The 27,831-nt window shown below is 37.4% G+C and overlaps 1 protein-coding gene and 1 pseudogene across 7 annotated transcripts in view; one reads left to right on the forward strand and one right to left on the reverse strand.

The window, feature by feature from the left end:
- Cfhr4 (complement factor H-related 4) overlaps positions 1 to 27,831 on the reverse strand; it is a 94,321-nt gene that overhangs the window by 20,943 nt on the left and 45,547 nt on the right. For 3 of the 7 annotated variants that reach the window (XM_087581366.1, XM_087581364.1, NM_001134792.1), the window contains 5 exon segments: positions 24,641 to 24,817; positions 22,324 to 22,506; positions 21,159 to 21,368; positions 18,162 to 18,344; positions 6,048 to 6,813 (listed from right to left, as the gene is read on the reverse strand). In XM_087581366.1, the coding sequence (XP_087437492.1) occupies positions 6,614 to 6,813; positions 18,162 to 18,344; positions 21,159 to 21,368; positions 22,324 to 22,506; positions 24,641 to 24,817 (953 nt within the window). In that variant the 3' untranslated portion in view covers positions 6,048 to 6,613. 7 annotated transcript variants of the gene reach the window in all.
- On the forward strand, positions 8,895 to 9,925 carry LOC108352543 (POU domain, class 5, transcription factor 1 pseudogene; annotated as a pseudogene).

The following is a 27,831-nucleotide window of genomic DNA, read 5'->3' on the forward strand; positions in this document are numbered from 1 at the left end:
CCATCAGTTGCAGACACTCCAGTGAAAACAGAGGAGACAACTCTCTGCCTACATTCCTGACTCCAGAGGAAAACACCTTGTGCCATCTATGCACCCTACACACAGGGACCTAGAAGTAAGGGCAGGACCCTTTCAATTGCTGCCCTCACAGAGAGCTGAAAGCCAGCTGCCAGGAACGAACACAAGCCTGAGAGAAGACTCTGTTCCCATAACTGGCTGAAAGAAAACAGGAAAACAGGTCTCCAGGAGTGCTGACACACAAGTCTACAAGAGGGTCAATACACAATCAGAAACAACAAGACAAACTAAGACTAGAGACAACCTGATGGTGGGAGGCAAGCACAGGAACCCAAGCAAAGGAAACCAATACTACTTGGCATCATCAGAGCCCAGTTCTCCCACAAAAGCAAGCATGGGATATCCAAACACACCAGAAAAGCAAGATCTAGATTTAAAATCACATTTCATCATGATGATGGAGGACTTTAAGAATGTCATAAATAACTTATTCCTTAAGGAAATACAGGACAACACAGGTAAACAACTAGAAGCCCTTAAAGAGGAAACACAAAAATCCCCTAAAGAACTACTGGAAAAAACAACCAAACAGGAGAAAGAAATGAACAAAATCACCCAGGAGTTAAAAAATGGAAATAGAAACAATAAAGAAAGCACAAAGGGAGACAACCCTGGAGACAGAAAACCTAAGGAAGATAGCAGTAATCATAGATGCGAGCATCACAAACAGAATATGAGAGATAGAAGAGAGAATCTCCGGAGCAGAAAACATCGGCACAACTGTCAAAGATAATGTAAAACAGAAAAAACTCCTAGCCCAAAAACATACAGGAAATTCAGGACACAATGAGAAAATCAAACCTAAGGAGAATAGGTATAGAAGAGAGTGAAGACTCGCAACTTAAAAGGCCAGTAAATATCTTCAATAAAATCATAAAAGAAAACATCCCTAACCTAAAGAAAGAGATGCCCATAAACATACATAAGCCTACAGAACAGCAGATAGATTGGACCAGAAAAGAAATTCCTCCTGTCACATAATTGTCAAAACACCAAATACACAAAACAGAGAAAGAATATTAGGAGTAGTAAGGGAAAAATGTCAAATAACATATAAAGGCAGACCTAAAACAATTACACCAGACTTCTCACCAGAGATTATCAAAGCCAGAAGATCCAGGATAGATGTCATACAGACCTTAAGAGAACATAAATGCTAGACCAGGCCAATTCATCCAGCAAAACTGTCAATTAACATAGATGGAGAGACCAAGATATTCCATGACAAAACCAAATTTACACAATATCTTTCTACAAATCTAGCACTACAAAGGATAATAAATGGAAGACTCCAAAGCAAGGAGAGAAACTATGCTGTACAAAAAGCAAGAATCTAATCTCCTTGCAATAAAACAAAAAGAAGATAGACAAACAAACAAACATAATTCCACCTCTAACAATAAAAGGAAGTGACAATCACTATTCCTCAATATCTCTCAAAATCAACAGACTCAAATCCCCAATAAAAAGACAGAGACTAACATACTGGGTATGTAAAGAGGACCCAGCGCTTTGTTCCATGCAAGAAACACACTTCAGAGACAAAGACAGACACTACCTCAGAGTAAATGGCTGGAAAACAACTTTCAAACCAAATTGTCCAAAGAAACAAGCTGGAGTAGCCATTCTAATATCTAATAAAATTGACTTTCAACTGAAAGTCATCAAAAAAGATAAGGAAGGACACTTCATATTCATCAAAGGAAAAATCCACCAAGATGAACTATCAATCCTAAATATTTATGTTCCAAATACAAGGGCACTACATACATTAAAGAAACCTTACTAAAGCTCAAAGCACACACTGCACCTCACACAATAATAGTAGAAGATTTCAGCAACCCACTCTCATCAATGGACAGATCATGGAAATAGAAATTAAAAAGAGACATAGACAGACTAAAGGAAGTTATGAACCAAATGGACTTAACAGATATTTATAGAACGTTCTATCCTAAAACAAAAGGATATAACTTCTTCTTACAACCTAATGGTACTTTCTCTAAAATTGACAATAAAATCGCTCACAAAACAAGCCTCAACAGATACAGAAAAATAGAAATAATCCCATGCATCCTATCAGACCACCATGGGCTAAGGCTGGTCTTCAATAACAATAAGGAAAGAACACACATATATACATGGAAGTTGAACAATGCTCTACTCAATGATAACCTGGTCAAGGAAGAAATAAAGAAAGAAACTAAAGACTTCTTATAAATTAGTGAAAATGAAGGTACAACATACCCAAACTTATGGGACACGATGAAAGCTGTGCTAAGAGGAAAACTCACAAATCTGAGTGCCTGCAGAAAGAAACAGGAGAGAGCATATGTCAGCAGCTTGACAGTACACCTAAAAGCTCTAGAACAAAAAGAAGCAAATACACCCAGGAGGAGTAGAAGGCAGGAAAAAATCAAACTCAGAGCTGAAATGAAGCAAGTAGAAACAAAAAAGACTATACAAAGAATCAACAGAACCAAAAGCTGATTCTTTGAGAAAATAAACAAGAGAGATAAACCCTGAGCCAGAATAACAAGAGGACACAGAGAGTGTGTACATATTAACAAAATCAGAAATGAAAAGGGAGTCATAACTACAGAATCAGAGAAAATTCAAAAAATCATCAGATCCTACTACAAAACCCTACATTCAACAAAACTCAAAATTCTGGAGAAAATGGACAATTTTCTAGACAAATGCCAGGTATCAAAGTTAAATCATGAACCAATAAACAATTTAAACAACCCCATAACTCCTATAGAAATAGAAGCAGTCATTAAAACTCTCCCAAAAGAAAAAGCCCAGGACGAGATGGGTTTAGTGCAGAATTATATCAGACCTTCATAGAAGACCTCATACTAATACTGTCCAAATTATGCCACAAAATTGAAACAGATGGAGCTCTATCAAATTCCTTCTAAGAAGCCACAATTACTCTTATACCTAAATCACACAAAGACCCAACAAAGAAAGAATTTCAGACCAAATTCATTTATGAATATTGACGCAAAAATTCTGAATAAAATTCTTGCAAACCGAATCCAAGAACACATCAAAATGATCATCCATGATGATGAAGTAGATTTCACCCCAGGTATGCAGGGATGGTTCAATATATGGAAAAACATCAACTTAATCCACTATGTAAACAAACTCAAAGCTAAGAACCACATGATCATTTCATTAAATGCTAAGGAAGCATTTGACAAAATTCAACACCCCTTCATGATAAAAGTCCTGGAAAGAACAGGAATATCTAAACATAGTAAAAGTCATATACAGCAAAACAGTAGCTAACATTAAACTAAATGGAGAGAAACTTGAAGCAATCCCACTAAAATCAGGGACTAGACAAGGCTGCCCACTGTTTCTCTACTTATTCAATATAGTTCTCAAAGTCCTAGCCAGAACAATCAGACAACAAAAGGAGGTCAAAGGGATACACATTGGAAAGGAAGAAGTCAAAATATCACTATTTGCATATGATATGATAGTATACTTAAGTGAGTCCAAAAGTTCCACCAGAGAACTACTAAGCCTGACAAACACCTTCAGCAAAGTGGCTGGTTATAAAATTAACTCAAACAAATCAGTAGCCTTCCTCTACAGAAAAGATAAACAGGCTGAGAAAGAAATTAGGGAAACAACACCCTTCATAACAGTTCCAAATAATATAAAATACCTTGGTGTGACTTTAACCAAGCAAGTGAAATACCTGTATGACCAGAACTTCAAGTCTCTGAAGAAAGAAATTGAAGAAGATCTCAGAAGATGGAAAGATCTCCTATGCTCATGGATTGTCAGGATTAATATAGTAAAAATGGGCTTTTACCAAAAGCAATTTACAAATTCAATGCAATGCCCATCAAAATTCCAACTCAATTCTTCAAAGTGTTAGAAAGAGCAATTTGCAAATTCATCTGAAATAACAGAAACCAAGGATAGCTAAAACTATCCTCAACAATAAAAGGATTTCTGGGGATCACAATCCCTGACCTCAAGTAGTATTACAGAGCTATAGTTAAAAAAAACTGCCTGGTATTGGTACAGAGACAGACAGATAGACCAATGCAACAGAATTGAAGACCCAGAAATGAACCCACACACCTATGGGCACTTGATTTTTGATAAAGAAGCCAAACCCGTCTAATGGAAAAAAGATAGCATTTTCAACAAATGGTGCTGGTTCAACTGAAGGTCAACATGTAGAAGAATGCAAATTGATCCATTCTTTTTGCCCTGCATATGCTTAATCCAAGTGGATCAAGGACCTCCATATCAAACCAGATACACTCAAACTAATAGAAGAAAAAGTGGGCAAGAATCTTGAACACATGGGCACTGGGGAAAATTTCCTAAACAGAACATAAATGGCTTATGCTCTAAGATCAAGAATTGACAAATGAGATATCATAAAGCTGCAAAGCTTCTGAAAGACAAAGGACACTGCCATGAGGACAAAATAACAACTAATAGATTGGGAAAAGATCTTTACTAATCCTATAACTGATAAGGACTAATATACAAAATATACAAAGACCTCATTAAGTTAGACTCCAGAGAGTCAAATAACCCTATAAAATTGGGGTACAAAGCTAAACAAAATATCCACAACTGAGGAATATCAAATGGTTGAGAAGCACCAAAGGAAATGTTCAACATCCTCAGTCATCAGGGAAATGAAAATCAAAACAATCCTGAGACTCAACCTCACAACAGTCAGAATGGCTAAGATCAAAAACTCAGGTGACAACAGGTTTTGGGGAGGATGTGGAGAAAGAGCGACACTCCTCCATTGTTGGTGGGATTGCAGACTGGTACAACCACTCTGGAAATCAGTCTGGAGGTTCCTCAGAAAATTGGACATTGCACTACCTGAGGACCCAGCTATACCTCTCTTGGGCATGTACCCAAAAGATGCTCCAACATACAGCAAATACACCTGCTCCACTATGTTTATAGCAGCCTTATTTATAATAGCCAGAAGCTGGAAAGATCCCAGATGCCGTTCAACAGAGGAATGGATACAGAAAATGTGGTACATCTACACAATGGAGTACTACTCAGCTATCAAAAACCATGACTTCCTGAAATTCATAGGCAAATGGATGGAACTAGAAAATATCATCCTGAGTGAGGTAACCCAGTCATGGAATAACACACATAGTTGATAAGTGGAAATAAGCCCAAATGCTTCAATTATCCAAGATGCACAGACCACATGAAACTCAAGAAAGATGACTAAAATGTGAATGCTTCACTTCTTCTTTAAAAGGGGAACAAAAATATCCATAATAGGAGATAGGGAGGCAAAGTTTAGAGTGGAGATTGAAGGAATGGCCCTTCAGAACCTACCCTACATGTAGCCCATACATATACAGCCACCAAAACTAGATAAAATGGATGAAGCTAAGAAGTGCATGCTGACAGGAACTGGATATAGATCTCTCCTGAGAGACACAGCCAGAACATGTCAAATACAGAGGTGAATGACAGCAGCACACCACTGAACTAAGGACAGGACACCTGTTGGAGGAATTACAGAAAGGACTGAAAGACTTGAAGGTGGTTGTGACCCCATAAGAACAACAATGCCAACCAACCAGAGCTTCCAGGGACTAAACCACTACCCAAAGACTACATGGACTCACCCTGGACTTGAACCGCAAAGGTAGCAGTGAATAGCCTTGTTGGGGCACTAGTGGAAGGGGATTCTTGGGGGGACTGTAATGGGGGTTGGATGGTGATGGGGACACCCATATAGAAGGGGAGGGGGAGGGATTATGGGGCTGATGGGATAGGAAATTGGGAAAGGGAATAACATTTGAAATGTAAATAACAAATACTCAATTCAATAAAAAAAGAAGAAAAAGTAAAAAAAAAGAATATATTCTTTTAACTATTGAAAAAATAAGTTATACAGAATACTTATAACTTTGAATGTCCAAAATATGACAGAGATGGAATCGTATACCCAGTTGTATTTTAATTTAATTCTATAACCATCTGAAAGTTTCCATGGGCCATATCATTATTTTAGAAATTTATGTACAAATACTTTTTAGATTTATTATCACTACAAAAGAATTATGTAACACTTACGTGTATTCATTTATAGTGTTAAATCTGTCAATTCAGTTGTTACATGTTTGTGAACTAATACTAATTTGAAGACTGAGACAATACATCTTCCATTCACTGTGAATCAGAGATTGAGATACAAAGGTAGCATCATGATTGGAGCAACTTAAGAAAGTGCTGGATAGAAACAGACACTAAAGCAGTTGCATCTAATTCTGTCATTGATTTGAGGCTAGACAAATCCCTTTTGGATCAGGAGTTTCCAATGCTCTGCTTTTGCATTTGTGGCAGCTGTCTCTCATGTCCAAATTAATCACCATTCGTCAACAGAACTTTGCACTTATGGAAGAAATATGTTAATATTCCAAATGTAATTTGAAACTGTGTTAGCAATAGTTTACACACCTTTCAAAACAAATGATCATTTATGAAGTCTACTAAGAGTTGTAACTTATTTTGAGCAGGTGGGATAATTGATGTGACCATCAATGCACTGTGTACGAAACTCAGGTGATCCTTGTGCCTTTTGATATGCAGTTAGACACACAAATTCAACATAATCCCCTGACTGGATATAAATCTTTTTATTCTTTGTCCTCTTGGGAATTATGTTCTGTCTTCTCATAATTTCTTCTGTTAATACACATGCATCTGAAAGAAAAATTTCCACAAGTGCTCATTAAGTGATATATAACCCTACAGAAAAATTAGCTTTCAAGCATTATTTCTGAAACAATTTTAAAATCATATATAAATAGACACATAAAGTTAGTAAATTTTGAGTAGCAAATGGCATCCAAATAATATGTTTAATATAATAATGAAAATTTTCTATCAAAAATTACTAACAAAGATTAGTAATTAACAAAAATTTCTATCAAAAATTACTAACATCCTTAAATACAAAATTATATTTCAGGTTATCCATGGTTCACATTGATTTAGATACTGAGCCAAGGTACAGAATTTGAACCTTGGCATATGTATAATATTGAGATCTAATGTTCAGTGTTATAAGTATTTTTAAAAATACTGCCATCAAAAGCCTAAACAATAGTTACTTTCATAATATTCACTCTTAAACTATTAGCTACTAAGAATGAATAGTTTCATGAATTTTCTTTGATAGTTTTCACACCAATCTATCAAATTGTCATTCTGGACATGTAGCAAGCCTGGTTAAAAGCAGCTTCACAAACCACTAACCTGGCCTTTGAACTTACATTGGTGGAAAAACAAGAGGGTAGACCATCTTTGCTCATGCTATCCCTATAAATTTTTTCACTATTGCCACCCTGGCCTACAGCAGAACTAAGCATGCACTACAGTAAAGGCCAGGACTAAGTGCTACAGAGTCCCATAACCACATCTCCCATTGCAGCATCTGGTCTTCTGCCACTGTCTGGTTACAGGAAAAGGGTTACTGACCTCTCTCTACTGATGGTTCCGGGAACAGTAACCCAAGCTGCCATTAACTGTTTCTGAGAAAATCTGCAATACCACTTTTGAGCTACAACACTCAGTCTTAACAGTGTGAGTACCTTGCACTCTGTGCTGTCTCTGCCTCAGTCTCAGCAGGATTCACAGAAACAGTGGTTTACATTGTGCCCGAAGGTGTTAATTACAGACAAAAAAGCCAGTAGTGCTACCTGGAAATAACACCTCAATTGCAGCCTAAGATACATCTCGGGAAAAGAGCTTCCCTCTAAAAAATTTCCATAAATATAGTTTAGAAAAACTGATCCACCACATGTTCAAAAAGGCACAAGAAATATTTAAAAATTGGAAGGCAACAAGACTCTACCCTAGATCCAATACATTTTCAGCAACAAACTCTCAATATACTGACGTAGATAAAATGTTAAATGAAGGGTTTAAAAGAATCATTCTGAAATCTCAGTGATTTCCAAGAGAACACAGAAAAATAATTAAAGGAAGTAAGGAAGACAATGTATAATGTGAATAAATAAAACTTGTAGGGAATATACAGTTTGAAACAGATTTAATTATAAAAATTAGAAATTAACAGTTGTACAAATTAAATAAAAATAGGTTTGAAAATATCAATAGCAGAAAAGTCTTGATTGTTCCCAATGGCAATTCTACCTGTTTAGAAGTCCATGTAGAAGTCCTGACTTTGAGTTTGCTTAAGTTTGATATGTTATTTTTTTAAATTTGCATGTTATTTGTATTAACATTCATAAACTTAAGGGACAAATGTATATAATACAATATATATGAGACAGATAGGGGATAACCAGTCAACCAAAGGCCAAAATATAAAAAAAAACAAAAGGAATACAGAATGAATGCATTTCTCACAAAGCAGCCTAACTATCTATGCTCTAAAGGGAGCAACATTCAAAAATAAAACATAGCTACCAACTTCCAACATCAAGAATATATAACTCCTATTAGAAAAGAAGGTATATAAATTAAATCTAGAGAAGCTAATGCAGGTACATAAAATTTCAATAAATATCAATTTCAACTTTTCAAAATTAATGTTCTGAAAATTAAAATACTGTGAAAATTCATTTACAGCTTTGACAAAAAACGTATCAAAATATTGTTGTATTTTACTACATAGGTTTATAAAAATAATACTAGGAAGTATAAACAAGCACAAGAAAAACCTAAGGAGCAGCAAGCAATGTTAAGAAGTAAGAACCCTAGTCCCTAGGTGAGTCGTCCTTCCACTAGGCCCCCAGCTCCAGGAGCCCACCTTCCCCATGGCTTGACACCTGGCTTCAGACTTCACCTTCTCACCCCAACCTGGTGGGTGTGATGGGTCAGCAGGGCTGGAGCCGGGCTGGGTGGACCCCAAGTGGGCCTGGAATCGGACCAGGCTCAGAGGTGTTGGGGATCTCCCCATGTCCCCCGGCATACGAGTTCTGTGGAGGGATGGCATACTGTGGACCTCAGGTTGGACTGGGCCTAGTCCCCCAAGTTGGCGTGGAGATTTTGCAGCCCGAGGGCCAGGCAGGAGCACGAGTGGAGAGCAACTCGGAGGGAGCCACCTCTGGGCCCTGTACTGCCCGCCCCAGTGCTCTGAAGTTGGAGAAGGTGGAACCAAGTCCCGAGGAGTCCCAGGACATGAAAGCCCTGCAGAAGGAGCTAGAGCAGTTTGCCAAGCTGCTGCGACAGAAGAGGATCACGTTGGGGTACACCCAGGCCGACGTGGGGCTCACCCTGGGCATTCTCTTCGGAAAGGTGTTCAGCCAGACAACCATCTGCCGCTTCTAGGCCCTGCAGCTCAGCCTTAAGAACATGTGTAAGCTGCGGCCCCTGCTGGAGAAGTGGGTGGAGGAAGCGAACAACAAAGAGAACCTTCAGGAGAGATGCAGATCGGAGACCCTGGTGCAGGCCCGGAAGAGAAAGCAGACTAGCATTGAGAACCTTGTGAGGTGGAAATCTGGAGAACAAGTTTCTGCAGTGCCGGAAGCCCTCCCTGCAGCAGATCACTACCATTGCCAAGCTGCTTGGGCTGGAGAGGGATGTGGTTCGAGTGTGGTTCTGTAACCGGCGCCAGAAGGGGAAAAGATCAAGCATTGAATATTCACAACCAGAAGAATATGAGGCCGCGGGGAAACCTTTCCCAGGCAGGGCTGTGTCCTTTCCTCTTCCCCCAGGCCCCCACTTTGGTGCCCCAGGCTATGGGAGCCCCCATTTCACCACACTCTACTCGGTCTCTTTTCCTGAGGGCGAGGCCTTTCCCTCTGTTCCTGTCACTGCTCTGGGCTCTCCCATGCATTCAAACTGAGGCACCAGCCCTCCCTGGGGATGAGGTGAGCCAAGGCAAGGAAGGGAGGTAGACAAAGAGAACCTGGAGCTTTGGGGCTAGATTCTTTTACTGGGGAGGAATTGAAAGCACAAACAGGGGTGGTTGAGGGGGAAGAGGGGAGATGAAGTTCAGTGACGCTGTTGATCAGGAACCCGTCCGAAGTTCTTAAGTTCTTAAATAAAGACTGGGATACACAGTAAAAAAAAGAAAGAGAGAGAGAGAGAGAGAGAGAGAGAGAGAGAGAGAGAGAGAGAGAGAGAGAGAGAGAGAGAGAGAGAGAGAGAGAGAGAGAAAGAAAACCAAGTAAGAACCCTGCTGGAATGACCACACTATCAGAACTCAATTTATAATTCATAGCTATAGTAATAAAAGCAGCCTAGTGTTGGCAAAACTATACCCAGGTAAATTAATGGACATGAGTAGAGAACCACTATGCTTACCAATTTTTGAGAAATAAGGCAAAAACAAGCACTGGAAAAGAGGTCAGTTACATGTGGTACTGAAAAAAAACCTAAATTTCTACCCACAGAAGGATAAAATTAGATACTTTCACCTTGTTCAAAATTCCATTGAGCATGGATCTGAAAACTTAACATGCCTTTAACATTGAAAATGTCAGAAGAAAATATAAGGAACCCACTTCAAGACACATGGTAGGCAAGAAGTGTTTGGATATAACACCAACAGTACAGAAACTAAGACCAAGTACCATTAGATGCAACTACTAGAAAATACGGTTTCTATACAGCAGAGGAAACATTCAGCAGAGCAAACCCAGTCTATAGATGGAAGAAATCCTTGCCATCTACACTCCAGACAAGGGGTTGATACCTAGAATTTACAGAGATCTAGAAACTTCAAATCCAAATAACCAAGTCCACCAATCAACAAATGAATGGAATAGACAACTTATTTGCAAGCTTCTTATAATAAAGTTTATTTAAATTATTAAAAATGTTTTCATGGAGTTCTTAAATATGATCCAACAAAATCAACTTCGTTACCTCCCAGAAAGGTAAGGAGAGTTCAATCCATATATTTGAATGATATATTGCATTACATCAATGGAATAAATGTTAAGCAAAATGATCATTTTGATAGATATAGTAAGCATATCTGATAGAACTATGTATAGTCAGAATAAAATATTTTTGGTATAAAAAAGATAGTAGAGAAGAATAATCAAGTGCCATAATGTATAAGATATAACATATGATATACCTAGCACCGTATTCATTTTGGATGTAAAATGACAGAAAATATTGACTGTGTAATCAGCAATCCTATCTTTTTACTGCAATATCAGAATTTGATTTATAGCAATGAAAACATAAAGTATGACAATTATTGAATCAGTCATATTTATGCCAAATCAGTCATATTTTTATACGTGGTAAATCCTTAAGTGTCACTAAAGTATAAGAAGTGAAAACAAAACAGATTGCCAATATGAATGACCAGTATACAAAAATCTCTTTTCTTTAGTGCAGTTCTGTTTTTTGATAATTAACAGAAGAAGAAATCTCATTAACAGTAACTTCAAAAGAAATAAAATACTAATGACTTTAACAACACAAATTAAAGACATCAACCATGGCAATGAGATTACCACTGAAGGAATTTGAAAAGACAAAAATGAAGAATTCTTGTATATTAATAACTGGGAAGAATTAAAATTTATATTAAAATGTCCATGTTTTTTCATCAAGTAACAGACTATATGAAACCTCACTAAGATAGAAATAACATTTTATATTTATTTATTTTTTGAGAAACTTTTTTCTTTTTATTGTCTATAAAAAGTTCTTTCTTTTTATCCATTTTATTATTGTATATTGTCTTTTATTTTTTTTTTCGGAGCTGGGGACCAAACCCAGGGCCTTGCGCTTGCTAGGCAAGAGCTCTACCACTGAGCTAAATCCCCAACCCCTTGTATATTGTCTTAATTACATTTAAAATGTTATCCCCTTTCCAGAGTTCTTGTCCATAAACACCCTATTCAAAGCTCCCTCCCCCTTCATCTATGAGGGTGTTCTACCACCCAACCACCTCACCTTCCCACCTCCCTGGCCTGACATTCACTTACACTGGGGATCGAGCACTGGCAGGACCAAGGACTTCTCCTCCGATTGGTGCCCAACAAGGCCATCCTCTGCTACATATACACCTGGACCCATGGGTCTGTACATGTGTAGTCTTTGGGTAATGGATTAGTTCCTGCGAGCTGTGGCTGGTTGGTATTGTTGTTCTTATGGAGTTGCAACCCTTTCAGCGTCTTTAACCCTTTCTCTAACTCTTCCAATGGGGACCATGTTCTCAGTTCAATAGTTTGCTGCTATCATTAGCCTCTGTATTAGTCATGCTCTAGTTGAGCCTCTCAGGAGACACGATATCAGGCTCCTGTCAGCATGCATGTCTTGGCATCATCAATATTGTCTGGGTTTGGTGGCTATGTGTGTGTGTGTGTGTGTGTGTGTGTGTGTGTGTGTGTGTGTGTGTGTGCTGGATCCCCAGGTTGGCCAGTCTTCAGTTTCTGCTCCAAATTGTGTCTCCATATCTCCTCTTATGAATACTTTTGTTCCCCCTTTTAAGAAGGACTGAAGCATCCACACTTTAGTTGTCTTTCTTCTTAAGTTTCATGTAGTCTGTGGATTTTATCTTGAGTAATCCAAGCTTTTGACTTAATATCTGCTTAGAAGTGAATGCATAACAAGTGTGTTTTTCTGTGACTGGGTTACCTCAGTCAGGGTAATATTTTCTAGTTCCATCTATTGCTTATGAGTTTTGTGAAGACATTTTTTTAGTAGCAGAATGGAACTCCATTGTGTAGATGGACCACATTTTCTGTATCTTTTCTTCTGTTGAAGGATATCTAGATTCTTCCCAGCTTCTGGCTATTACAAATTAGGTTGCTATGAACACAGTGGAGAATATGTCCTTGTTATGTGTTGGAGCATATTTTCGGTATGTACCCAGGAGTGGTAGACCTGGATACTCAGGTAGCACTATGTCCAATTTTCTGAGGAACATAAAAACTGATTTCCAGAGTTGTTGTACCAGTTTGCAATCCAACCAATAATGGAGGAGTGTTCCTTTTTTTTTAATCTTAGCCATTCTGAAAGGTATGAAAGGGAATCTCAGAGTTCTTTTGATTTGCATTCCCCTGATAACTAAGGATATTGGACATTTCTTTAGGTACTTCTTAGCCATTCAATATTCCTCAGGTAACAATTTTTTTGTCTAGGTCTGTACCACATTTTTATGGGGTTATTTGATTCTCTGGGGTCTAACCATTTCAGTCCTTTGTATGTATTGTGTATTAGCCCTCTATCTGATGTAGGAAAGATAAAGATCTTTTCTCAATCTATTGTTTGCCGTTTTGTCCTAATGACAGTGTCCTTTGCCTTACCAAAGCTTTGCAATTTTGTGAGGTCTCATTTGTCGATTCTTGATCTTAGAGCATAAGATATTGGTGTTTTCTTCAGGAAAATTTCCTCAGTACCCATGTGTTTGAGGGTCTTCACCATTTTTTCTTCTATTAGTTTGAATGTACCCACTTTTATGGGGAGCTCTTTGATCCACTTGGACTTGAGTTTTGCATAAGGCACTAAGAATGGATCAATTTGCATTCTTCTACATGATGTGATCCAGTTGAACCAGCACCGATTGTTGAAAAGGTTATCTTTTTTACAATAGATGGTTTTAGCTCCTTTGTCAAAGATCAAGTGACCATAGGTTTCTGGTTTCATTTCTGGGTCGTCAATTCTATTCCACTGCTCTATCTGCCTGTCACTGTACCAATACCATACAGTTTTTTTCCACTATTGCTCTGTAGTACTGCTTGAGATCAGGGGAGGAGATTCTCCCAGCAATTCTTTTATTGTTGTGAATAGTTTTTGCTATCCTGGGTCTTTTGTTATCCCAAAAGTATTTGCAAATTGTTTTTTCTAACTCTATGAGTTGGAATTTTGATGGGGATTGCATTGCTTTTGGAAAAATGGCCATTTTTACAATATTACTACTGTCAATCCATGAGCATGGGAGATCTTTCCATCTTCTGAGATCTCATTCATTTTTTTCTTCTAGTTTCTCTCCATTTAGTTTGATGTTGACTACTGGTTTGCTGTATGTTGCTTTTACTATGTTTAGGTTATGCGTCTTGAATCCTTGATCTTTCCAAGATTTTTAACATGAAGGGGTGCTGAATTTTGTTAAATGGTCTCTCAGCATCTAATGAGATGATTGCGTGTTGTGTTTTTTCCTTTGAATTTGTTTTTATATTTGTTTATGATGATGATTTTTCATATATTGAACCATTCCTGCATCCCTGGGATGAAGCCTATTGATCATGATGGATGATCCTTCTGGTGTGTTCTTGGATTCAGTTTGTAAGAATTTTATTGGGTATTCTTCTGTCAATATCCATGAGGGAAAATAGATATTGACAGAAAAATACTCAATAAAATTGAGTATTTTAAAAGAGAACTGAAGTTCTCTTTCTTTTTGGGGTCTTAGTGTGGTTTAGGTATAAGTGTAATTGTGACTTTATAGAAGGAATTCGGTGGGTTCCTTCTGTTTCTTGTCTGTAGAATTGTTTGGAGAACATTGATAATAGATCTTCTATGAAGGTCTGATAGAATTCTGCACTAAACCCATCTGGTCCTGGGATTTTTTTTTTTTTTTTGGTTCGGAGACTTTTAATAACTGCTTCTATTTCTTTAGGAGTTTTGGGACTGGTTAGATGGTTTATGGGGTCATGATTTAACTTTGGTACCTGGTTTCTGTCTAGAAAATTGTACATTACATCCAGATTATTTCACATGTGTTGAATATAGGCTTTTGTAGAAGGATCTGATGATATTTTTAATTTCCCCAGATTCTGCTATGTTTGCCTTTTCATTTCTGATTTTGTTAGATTGGACACTCCCTCTGTGCCCTCTGGTTAGTCTGGTTAAGAGTTTATCTATCTTGTTGATTTTCTCAAAGAACGAGCTCTTGGTTGTGTTGATTCTTTGTATAGTTCTTTTTGTTCCTACATGGTTGACTTCAGCACTGAGTTTGATTATTTCCTGCAATCTACTCCTCTTGGGTGTATTTACTTCTTATTGTTCTACAGCTTTGAGGTGTGCTGTCAAACTGCTAGTGTATGCTCTTTCTAGTTTCTTTCTGCAGGCACTAATAGCTATGAGTATTTCTCTTAGCAATGCTTTCATTTTGTCCCATATGTTTGGGTACATTGTGCCTTAATTTCCATTAAATTCTAAGAAGTTTTTAATTTCTTTCTTACTTCTTCCTTGACCAAGTTATCATTGAGTTGAGTATTGTTTAACTTTCATGTGGATGTATACTTTCTTTTGTCTTTGTTGTTATTAAAGACCAACCTTATTCCCTGGTGATCTAATAGGATGCATGGGGTAATTTCAATCTTCTTGTTCCATTGAGGCCTGATTTGCAACTGATTCTATGGTCAGTTTTGGATAAGGTACCATGAGATATTAAGAAGTTATATTCCTTTGTTTTAGGATGGAATGTTCTATTGATATCTGTTAAATCCATTTGGTTCATAACTTCTGTTAATTTCTAGGTCTCTGTTTAGTTTCTGTTTCCACGATTTATCCAGTGATGAGAATGTGGTGTTGAAATCTCCTATTATTATTGTGTGAGGTGCATTGTGTGCTTTGAGCTTTATTAAGGTTTCTTTTATGAATATAGGTACCGTTGCATTTGGAGGATAAATATTTAGGATTGAGAGTTCATCTTGGCGGACTTTTCCTTTGATGATTATGAAGTGTCCTTCCTTATCTTTTTTGATAACTTTTGTTTGAAAGTTGATTTTATTTGATATTAGTATGACTCCTCCAGCTTTTTCTTCAGGCCATTTGGTTGGAAAATTGTTTTATAGCCATTTACGCTGAGGTAGTGTCTGTCTTTTTCACCGAGTTGTGTTTCTTGTATGCAGCAAAATGCTAAGTGTCTATAGTTAACTGATCTTATTAGAGTTTCCAAAACATATGGTGGAGAGATGATAGTATCTTCAATAAATGATACAACAGAGATTGATATCCATGAAAAGATGATTAAAATTTCATTCCAGCCTCTCAAAATGGGTAAAAGTCAACTCAAAGTGTATGAAAGACATAGAAGTAAGAACAAAAGAACAAAACACCAAAATTAGAAGGAAAAAAATAAAACAAACAAACAAGGAAATACTTGACTTGGATTGAACAAAGATGGTTTGAATGTTTAGATGGAATGCCAAACCATGAGTGAGAAAGCACATCTTGACCAATGAAGTTAATCACAATGAGGTACTTGTGTATAGTTGAGAACTTTAGAGAAGATGGTTGTCAGGTTTGTTTTTTTTTTTATTGTCAGGGATTTATATAAAATATATACGGGTTTCCTATGTCAAGAACACATATGGAATTAAAAATACTTTTAAAATAAAAGTAAGTCAACCAAAACTGGATAAAATAAACAGATATTCCTCATAACAAACAAAACACATGCCATCGAGGAAAAAAATGCTTAATAATATTAGCCCTGATGGCACTGTCTGTCAATCAAAACTTCAATGAGATACCTTATCACCCAGTTAGAATGGCATTATAGACCGGAGTGTTAGAGAATATCAAATGTTCATGTGTACGTAGAGTAAAAGAAACTCATAAGTTGTTGATGAGTTATAAGTGTATTCAGTTACCATGGAGAACATGAAGATTTCATAAAATCCTGAAAATAGAACCACCAGATATCATCTCTGTTTCACTCTTGGAATTTACTTAAAGAATTTGGAATCAACCTACTCTACCTACATGCATAACTTTATTGTACCTTTCTATGTCACAGTAGTTTTAAGATGAAAGAATTATCTAGATTCCCATCAAACAAATGATGAATGTACAAGGAGAATGTGATATATATATATATAGTGAGAAAATCATAGTAGTGGACATTAAGTGAAATGATCCAACACAGGAACACAAATTATTTTTTGTATTCTTTCTCACACAGTGAGTAAAAGTAAAACTTGAATGAGAGGCAGTGGTTAGTAGAATTAGGTAGTGTATGTGAAAGTGCATGGGTGTATCTGTGAAGCTAGATCTGATTAGTGTCAGGTGTAGGGAGCGGCTAAAGATGGCGCCGACATCCGGTGGTCGTTTGTGGTAAACACCTACAGCGCATGTGTTGGCAGACCCCCAGCACCTACAAGGCCAGGGTGATATTCATGCTAAATAGGTTATTTCATGCTCCACCAATCCCTAGAGGACAAATTTACAGCCACAGCCTGTCTTGTATATAAGGCAAATGCCTTTGTTTCTTGGGGTCCCCGTACTATCAATGAGGTGTTCCTGCAATAAAGGCTGATTGAGAAGGATCCAACGGTGTTGCGTCTTCCTTGCCGGTCGAGGTGGGCGCAACAGTAAGGTACATACAGGCGTGGTGGTTTGGAAAAGAATGTTCAGAAAGACTCATAAATTTGATTGCTTAATCAGCAGGGAGTAAAGCTCCTACATAAGGAATAGGGTGGCCTTGTTGGAGTAGGTATGGCCTCATTGGAGAATATGTGGTTTTGAGGAATAGGGTCTGAAGTTTCCAAAGCCCAGTATAGGCTTAGTGGCTCTCTCTGCTGCCTGCAGGTCTGGATGTAGAATTGTCATCTACTACTTCACAATGTTGGCCTGCATGACACAGTGCTCCCTCCATGATGGTAATGAATTAAAGCTATGGAACTGTTAATAAGTTTCAATTAAATACTTCTTATAAAAGATGATAATGGTCATGATGTCTCCTCACAGATAGCAAACTAAGACAGTTTAATGAATACCTATGCAAATGCAAACACTCAATAATAAAGAATGAAACATATAACAGCAGTTTTCAACCAGTGAGTTGTGACCTTTTGGGGATTGAATGACCCTTTCACAGGAGACGCAACAACAGAAAGCACAGGTATTCAGGTCCCAATTCATGAAAGTAGCAAAATTACAGATATAAGATAGTAACAAAAATAAATTCATGGCTGATAGTCACCAAAACATTAATGTTTTAGCCTAGCAAGTTTGAGAACCACTGATGTATTTTTTCTACTATTTTCTATCTAAAAATCTTATTTCCATAATGCTTAAATTTGTAAGTCAAACAATCATCCAAATGCTCTATTTCAAATAATCCAATCTTGGAAGTGACATTTTGCACAAAAAAGGTTACTTACGTAAACATTTTGGTGGCTCTTCCCACTCTCCATTTTTGCAGGTTATTTTCTTGCTGCCCTGCATTTTATAGAAGGATTGGCATTGATATTCAACTGATGATAACGGTGCATATACTGGTAATGACAAGGAGGTGATGTCTCCATTTTCAATAGTTGGAGGAGGCCCACATTTCCCTGTTGATTCTAAGGAGACAACATTTGAGTAGTTGAGAAATCAAGTCAAAATACAGACTTAAGCAGAACCAATAAAAGTACAGTGCTAACCAAGACTTCGGTGATGGATATGAGGCTACAGAAATGATTGCTTGAAGAAAATTTATTCCTAAATAATGAGAATTACATTGTAAGTGCTTCCTTCCTTCTTAATGAAAACACTTACTAAATAAAAGCAAGCATGTGGGGGTCTCAATCTTTCCAGTTCTAGTCTTCAAAATTGCTGGAAAAACAGATGTTAGTGCAGGGTGTCCAAGTTTCTTTGGTTTCAATACACTACATAATTACTGTTACTCTAACCACATATTATTAAGTTCTCTAGGATAATAAAATTGCAATGAGAACTCTGCCAGTCTTCAAGCATTATGAGTTTATTGCTTCTGAGATGGAAAAATGGTATTTACAATTTGGAACACATTCCAAGGGGTTGTAAAACAATTAATGAATGGTCATAAAATGCAAAGTAGTGATTTATTTTAGGTGAAAATACAGAAGATAAAATATTGACTGGTTTATCTATACAAATCTTATATGATAGCTTAGTTATAGTCTTTAACTCTTCCTGAAACTGTAGAGTTAGGAATTGAAAATGAATGTCTAGTCTTTTATTTATTTATTTATTTATTTATTTATTTATTTATTTCCATCTTTATTAACTCGAGTATTTCTTATTTACATTTCTATTGCTATTCCCCTTTCCAGTTTCCGGGCCAACATCCCCCATCCCCTCCCCCTCCCCTTCTATATGGGTGTTCCCCTCCTCATCCTCTCCCCATTATCACCCTCCCCCCAACAATTCCATTTACTGGGGGTTCAGTCTTGGCAGGTCCAAGGGCTTCCCCTTTCACTGGTGATCTTACTAGGCTATTCATTGCTACCTATGAGGTCAGAGTCCAGGGTCAGTCCATGTATAGTCTTTGGGTAGTGGCTTAGTCCTGGAAGCTCTGGTTGGTTGGCATTGTTGTTCATATGGGGTCTCAAGCCCCTTCAAGCTCTTTCAGTCCTTTCACGGATTCCTTCCACGGGGGTCCCATTCTCAGATCAGTGGTTTGCTGCTGGCATTCGCCTATGTATTTGCTCTATTCTGGCTGTGTCTCTCAGGATGTCTAGTCTTAATGGATACATATGTAAACATTCTCTGTTGTAAACTTCTTTTTCAAATAATGAATGGAATTGATGTTTCACATTTTAGTGAACATATAGAAAAAATAAAATGATGCTAGGAATAAACATGTTATCTATTTCCCTGGAAAAAGGTACAAAAACTTGGAATGATTATATTGTATGGCATTATTACATCAGTGCAGTAGGAGAGCTCAAGATTAGGAAGCAAAAGAGAGAGTAAGATTAGGAAGAGGAGGAAGAAGAAAAGCAGAGTGTAATAACTTGGAAATTCAAAGGGAATTTAGAAACTAAGAAAGAAATGCACTGAATGCAGAGGAAAAGAAGGACAAAGAAGCTGCAGAAAGAGCAAAAAGAGCAAACAGGCTTCTCCTTGCCATGGATCAAAACAGGTCTTTTCTTAACAGAAACGCATGCTTGGTCTTACTATAGAGGACAAAGCTTTTTTTTCTTACAGATTTGGATTTAATTCACTTAGCAACAAAAGGGGAGAAGCTTTTCTTTCTCTATGCAACAAATATTGAAACTCATTCTTCATCCAGAACGAGTGAGTTTCTTTCTGTGCTGGCACTTGTTCTTTGGTTTCATATGCATATGTATGTATGGTTGTGTGTTTGTAGTATGGGATTATATGTGCTTATCTGAGCCCAATTGTTTGGCCTGAAGATATATGAGTAGGCATGCATGAATTTGTATATAAATATATGTCAGTTTGTGCATATTTGCTTGTGTAAAAGATTTTTTGTTTTTTGCAACTGTGACTCTCTTTTCCTGGTTCAATAAAAATGTATTGCTCCAAACCTTAAACCACCCTGACAAGGGTTCAAGACTTCTGGGCAAGAGAGAAAAAAAATCCCTACCAATTAATCCTTTATTTTGTCCCCCACTGTTGGGCTACAAATATTAGTCACCTAAGCCAACACTTTTAATTCTCAGAATAAGCAGGAAAGTTTTTTAGATTCTTTTAGATGTTATCAACAAGCATTCAGTATATTTGATCTAATACTACTTAAGTTAATTATGTCCCCCAAAATACATGGGGATCTGCACATAAGAGAATGGAGGACCCTGTTCCCTCTTGGTTTTGATTGGGAAATAATGTTGGCAGGAAGACAGAGGTGGGACTTTAGGATCCCCAGGGAAGAACTGAGGAAAGACCAGGAAGGATAGAATTATCATGCCTAGAAAGTAGTAAAGACCAAACCAGAAAAGACAGGAGAGAGAAAAAGCCAACATGTAAGAGGAGGAGAAGAGTGGCCTTAACACCCCATACCCCTCCCCTGCATCTAAGGCAACAAAGATAGAATACAGATTTTAATAAGCTGTAATGCCAGAGACCATCAATCTTTAAAGCTAACTCTGAAACCATTAGTCTTCAAAACTACATCCAGAGACCATCAATCTTTAAATCCATCTCTAGTGTCCATCTCCATGTTCAGCCTTAATACATTCCAGGCTGGGCAGGCTCCAGGTAAATTTCAATATGAACAATATAATTAATTAAAGCAGCATAGATTGAAGTATGCAAGTAGAAATGTATGATTAATATATATGAATGAGTATATCTGCCAATGTAAATCATTCTTTCTTTGGTTTGAGCAAAAGTAGATGATTGGTAATAACTTGTTTAAAATCAGAATTGAATTTTTAAGTCATTCTCACCAACACATCGAGGCGGAGAGCTCCATTTTCCCATGTGGCAGGTTACCCCATTTTCCTTAGATATTCTGAAGCCATCATCACAGACATAGCTGAATGTGGTTCCGTGTTCATGACTGCTGGAGTCAATTGCATCTCTTCCTGCATCTGACAATCTGGGTAACTTAATAGATCCGTGGTCTATTTTAGGGGGCTGGGAACATGTAATTTTTGCTACGTGAAGAACAGAAATGGTCAAACAGAAAGAAAATGTTTACATTAGAAAATGGGTGGAATAAAAATATTCATATTGAATATTATTAGAGACAACCTTTGGAGCATAGACTGAAGGAATGGCTGTTCAGAGCCTGCCACACCTAGAGATCCAGCCCATACATGTTCAGCCACCAAACCTAGACAATATTGATGAAGACAAGAAGTGCATGCTGACAGGAGCCTGATATAGCTGTCTCCTGAGAAGCTCAGCCACAGCATGACAAATACAGAGGCGAATGCTAGCAGCAAACCATTGAACTGAGAATGGATCTCTGTTTGAGGAGTTAGAGAAAGGATTGAAGGAACTGAAGAGCCTTGCAACATCCTAAGAACAATAATACCAAACCACCAGAGCGCCCAATGACTAAACCACTATCCAAAGACTACACATGGACAGACCCATCGCTTCAGCTGCATAGGTAGCAGAGGATGGCCTTGTTGGGCACCAATGGGAGGAGAATCCCTGGGTCCTGCCAAGGCTCGATTCTCCAGTGTAGGGGAATGTCAGCGTGAAGAGGCAGGAAGGAGGAGGGTAACTGGGGGGGGGACCCTCATAGAAGAAGGGGAATGGAGAATAGGCTAGGGGCCTTATGGACAGAAAATCAGTAAAGGAAATAATATTTGGAATGTAAATTAAAAAATCCAATTAAAAAAGAAAAGAAAAACAAACCATTTGAATTACATCTCCCCAGTGTTTATATTATGTTCTTGTTTTCCTTTTTTTTCTCTTTCCTGACCTCTTTCTAAAATAAAATTTACTTACATTTCAAATGTTACTCTCTTTTCCAGTTTCCTATTCATAAACCTCTTATCCCATTCCCCATCCCCCTTTTTCTGTGAGGGTGTTCCCCCTTCCCAACTACCCACCCTTCACCTAAGTTCTAATGGTGCAAAGTAAATCCTATCTACTGACCCGTGCAGCGTGGTAACGACTGCCACCTTCCATGTTTACACACCATTTCTTCTGGGCCCTGAGTTAGGTAACCATCTTGGCAAAGAACAGATACTTTCTCTCCATCCAAGTATTTCACTGTGGTATCAATCACTTGGGCATTTGGAATCTGTGGGGGAGGAGGGCAGAATGCTTTCTCTTTTCCTAGAAAACAAACAAACAAATCAGAGTTCTTTACTAAAGACATAATCTTAAATTATTGAAATAATATTTTTTATTAAGTAGCAAATTAATTGTGGCCATGCTGTAATTGTAGTATATATTTTATATAATTTATATATTTCACTTGTATAGCAATTTAATATAGTAATTTTTGTCCTGTTTTGAATTTTTCTCATTCATTTTAAATGACATTTTACACTAGTTTATAAAACTTTTTAAATTATTACTAGTATTTATAATATTTTAACTGAATTATATACACTTAAATATATTAAAATTAAGGTTAACATAAATATTTCCCTAGAGTTGTCCATGGATATTTATGATCTAATATATTGGATAACATTAAAATTTTTCATGAGACAGTTGATTTAGAAAAGTGGTACCTGTTTTTACTTAATATACTAATGATTTTTCTCATTGCTGTGACAAAATACCTGAAAATAGCACCTTGGGAAGGAAGAAGGAAGGAAGGAAGAAAGTTAGAAGGAAGGAAGGAAGGAAGGAAGCGGGAAGGAAGGAAGGAAGGAAGTGAAGGAGGGAAGGAAGGAAGGAAGGAAGGAAGGAAGGAAGGAAGGAAGGGTTAGAGTGCATTGTGTGCAGGGCAGCAATACCAGCATAAATGTGAGATATATTGTATTCACAGTCAGGAAACCCAGAAAAATTAGTTCTAATATTCAGGTCACCTTTTTCTTTTTATTTATCCCAGGATCTTTGCTCATGAAATGTTGTTACCTACACTTACAGTGGATCTACACCCCTCTTTTAACCCAAATTAGAAATGTCTTCTCAGTCATGCTCAGAGACAATTATCCTAGGGAATTGTAGATTCTGTCAGTAAACAGTAAAAATTAATCATCACAGTGATAAACAATTTGATCAATAAGAGTTTGGAGTATGTTCACAATTTTTTTTTAGTAGGTTATTCAAAAATTTCAACGACCCTGGCCATTCTATTTAACATGAACTTGTTAGAGATGGGAAACTGATGGTTCCCATTCAGGATAATATAGTGCTGGTATTAAGGCCCTTCTGACAAGTTTATCAAAACCACTTCAAAATCAATGCATTTCAGAATGATTGTAGAGATAAATAATATGAAACTATGCTTGATTAGTGGTCATTAATATTTTAAGTTTTTCTAATTCTGCATAAGTAGTACAGACTGCACAGAAGGAAATTAATGCTGGTAGTAAGTGCATTTTTCCATATTCTTTGTACAACTAGCTAGCCACACAAGAAAGTAGAACAAGAATCCCATTACTTTATACTATAAATAAAAGGATATTAGACATAAGAACAGCGGTAACTATAGAACATGTGAATTTCATGAACATATATGTAATAGGTTGATTTCGGAATGGCATGAAATATTTTTCTGTGAATTTTAGCCTTTAAGAAATAGTTAAAATATCAAGTTAGGTAGGGTCTCCAAAATGGCAGTTATAGAGATAAGGGAGCAAAAATAGTGGGAAAAAACTCATTGGTATTTACCTGGAATAAGAGATATGGTATTAGTAAGTTTTCTGGACAAAGAGTTGACTCCTTATAAGAATTAGTAGATTAAGAGATTGACAGTATGCACATGTGTTTCATAGAGAAATACATCATGATTAAGTATAGGCATGGGAACGGCACGGCACATTTATTTTTGTGATAAAAAATTAGAAGCAATGGGACCCTAAGACTAAGAGACGATTAAGACACAGAGATGAATTCATGTTGATCAAATTTGCTTAAGTGTTTTACATTACACACACACACACGCACACACACACACACACACACACACACACACACACACACATATGTATATATATACATATATATATGAATGGAATATATGAATAGAAAAAGGAGTGGTGGAAAAACATATAAATACAGAATTCACATGTGAAATTCTCAAAAAATTAATTTGCTTTAAGAACTCAAAGATCGGGGGTTGGGGATTTAGCTCAATGGTAGAGCGCTTGCCTAGGAAGCACAAGGCCCTGGGTTCAGTCTCCAGCTCCGAAAAAAAGAACCAAAAAAAAAAAAAAAGAACTCAAAGATCTTACAATTGTGGATGAGAAAAGACCAGAATATTCACAACAAGGCAGAGTAAATGAGGTCTTACTTGTACAGGTTGGTTCAGGATCCCATCTTCCATTAATGCAGATTGAATATCCATACTTCTGACTTCCTCTACATTTGTAACTGATGCTAGAGTTATGATTCAATCCATCCTTCTCGAGTTTATTTGCCCCTATTACAGCCAGTCTCGGTGCTTTACACTTCTCAAGTTGTACTGTTGCTATGTACAAATATTTGCAAGGAAAATAAAAACAGTTACCAGAGTGAGCTAGCTGCTACATTAAAAATAGCTACAGGACCCCCTTGGGGGGAATTAGAGGAAGGATTGAAGAGCTGCAGGAGCTTGCAACCCCGTAAGAACAACAATGCCAACCAACCAGAGCTCCCAGGGACTAAATCACTACCTAAAGACTATACATGAATTGACCCAGAGCTCCAACTGCATATGTTTCAGAGAATAGACTTTTTGGGGCACCAGTGGAAGGGGAAGCCCTAGGTCCAGCCAATGTTGGACCCACAGTACAAGGGAATGTCAGAGGGGGTAAAAGGGGTGGATGGGTGGGAACACCCATATTGTGGAGGAAGAGGGGATGGGGGCTTATGGACAGAAACCGGGAAAGGGAATTAAAATTTGAAATGTAAGTAAAGAAATATACATAATAAAAGAAAAAGAAAAAATATTAAAGTTCAACATCTTTACTAAGACCCTGCTATGCATGTTCTAGATAGTTTCTAGATATTGTTTTTCCAAGGAAGACATATTTTAGTAGGGAATTAGTTACTGCATAAACAAAAGTGAGACCTGATATAATGTGGAATATATATATATATATATATATATATATATATATATGTGTGTGTGTGTGTGTGTGTGTGTGTGTGTGTGTGTGTGTGTGTGTGAGAGAGAGAGAGAGAGAGAGAGAGAGAGAGAGGAGGTGGTTGGAAGTGATTCCTTATGAGAGCCCAGGATAAGTTCCATGAAGAAATTGCATTCACACTGGGGCCTGGAGCTTTAAATCTAGGCATACAATAGCAGTGATGGTGTTCTGATGAAAACTGGGAGGGGAATAGGAAGAAAAAGGAGATGTATCCAGTGGGTATAAAACCAACCAAATCCCTCTTGAGATGAAGAGTAACTGTAAACAAAACGAACTCATACCCCAAATAAAGTTTGTCAAACATAAAAAAAAAATAGTTACATAGTCAAAGTACAGGGAAACTGAAAACAGAGGTAAGACCAACTGTTCTGCTACAAGAAAACTGCCTGGTGGGCTCAGAAAGCATAAGGCAGAAGTCCTTTGGGACAAGACACTTCCTGGTACCTACAGTTCCTGTCTATGCCCAGAACTGAACTGAACTGTTCAAATAACTCCCTGCACACCAATCCTGTAGGGGAGAGAGTTGGACCCTCAGAAATGCAAACACTCCTGAGAAATCAGAGGAGACTACCCTCTGCCCACATTTCTTACCCAAGAGGGAATCGCCTAGTGCCATCTATTTCCCTTGTGCACAAGGACATAGGAGTAGTCAGGGGCAGGACCCTTCCAATTCCTGCTTGCACTGAAAGCTGAAAGACAGTCACCAGGAGCTCCTACAAACCTGAGAGCTGAACACTCTGTTTCCAGAAACAGCTGAAAGAAAACAGGAAAACAGATCTACAGGAGTACTGACACAGAGGCCTAAATGAGGGTTAAATCACTGTCAGAAACAGCAAGACAGGCTAATGCCAGAGACAATCTGATGGTGAGAGGCAAGAGCAAGAGCCTAACCAACAGATATCAAAACTATTTGGAATCATCAGAGCTGAGTTCTCCCACCAAAGCAAATACTGGGTATCCAAACACACCAGAGAAGCAAGATTTTAATTTAAAATCACATCTCATGATAACGATGAGGACATAAATAACTCCCTTAAAGAAATACAGGAAAACACAAGTAAACAAGTAAAAGTCCTAAAAGAGGAAACACAAAAATCGCTTAAATAATTACAGGACTACACAAACAAACATGTAAAGGAATTGAACAAAACCATCCATGATTTAAAAATGGAAATCAAAACAATAAATAAAGCAGAGAAGGAGACAACCCTAGAGATAGAATACCTAGGAAAGGGACCAGGAGTCATAGATGCAACCATCACCACAGAATACAGGTAGAAGAGAGAATCTCAGGGGCAGAAGATATGATAGAAAACATTGAGGCAACCATCAAAGATAATGTAAAATGCAAAAAGCTCCTAGTTCAAAACATTCAGGAAATCCAAGACACAATGAGAAGATCAAACCTAAGGATTATAGATATAAAAGAGAGCAAAGACTCCCAACTTAAAGGACCAGTAATATCTTCAACAAAATTATACAAGCCTATAAACATAAAAATATTCTACAGAACTCCAAGTAGACTGGACAAGAAAAAGTTCCTCCTGCCACATAGTAGTCAAAACACCAAATGTACAAAACAAAGAAAGAATATCAAAAGCAGTAAAGGAAAAAGGGCAAGCAACATGTAAAAGCAGACCCATCAGAATTGCACAAGACTTCTCACCAGAGACTATGAACGCCAGAATATCCTGGGGAGATATCGTACAGACCCTAATAGAACAAAAATGTCAACCCAGGCTACTATATCCAGCAAAATTCTCCATTAACATAGATGAAGAAACCAAGATATTCCAATGCAAAACCAAAGTTACACAATATCTTTCTAAAAATCCAGCCCTACAAATGATAAGAGATGGAAAACTCCAACACAAGAAGGAAAACTACACCCTAGTAAAAGCAGGAAAGTAATCTCGTTGCAATGAAACCAAAAGAAGAGAGACACACAAACATAATTCCATTTTTAACAATGAAAATAACAGAAAACAACAATCACTATTCCTTAATATCTCTTAACATTAATGGACTCAATTCCCCAATGAAAAGACATAGATTAACAAACTGAACACGTAAAGAGGAATCAGCATTTTGCTGCATACAGAAAACACACCTCAGTGACAAAGACAAACACTACCTCAGAATTGGCTGGAAAAAAACTTTCCAAGAAAATGGTTCAAAGAAACAAGCTGGAGGAGTAATTCTAATATCACATAAAATCGACTTCCAACCAAAAGCTGGAAGTTAACAGATATTTATAGAACATGTCATCCTAAAACAAAAAATATATGCCATCTTCTCAGCACCTCATGGTACCTTATCCAAAATTGACCATGTAATCAGTCAAAAATCAGTCCTC

Source organism: Rattus norvegicus, chromosome 13, assembly GCF_021556685.1.
Source record: "Rattus norvegicus strain SHRSP/BbbUtx chromosome 13, alternate assembly SHRSP_T2T, whole genome shotgun sequence".
Classification (NCBI taxonomy): domain Eukaryota; kingdom Metazoa; phylum Chordata; class Mammalia; order Rodentia; family Muridae; genus Rattus; species Rattus norvegicus.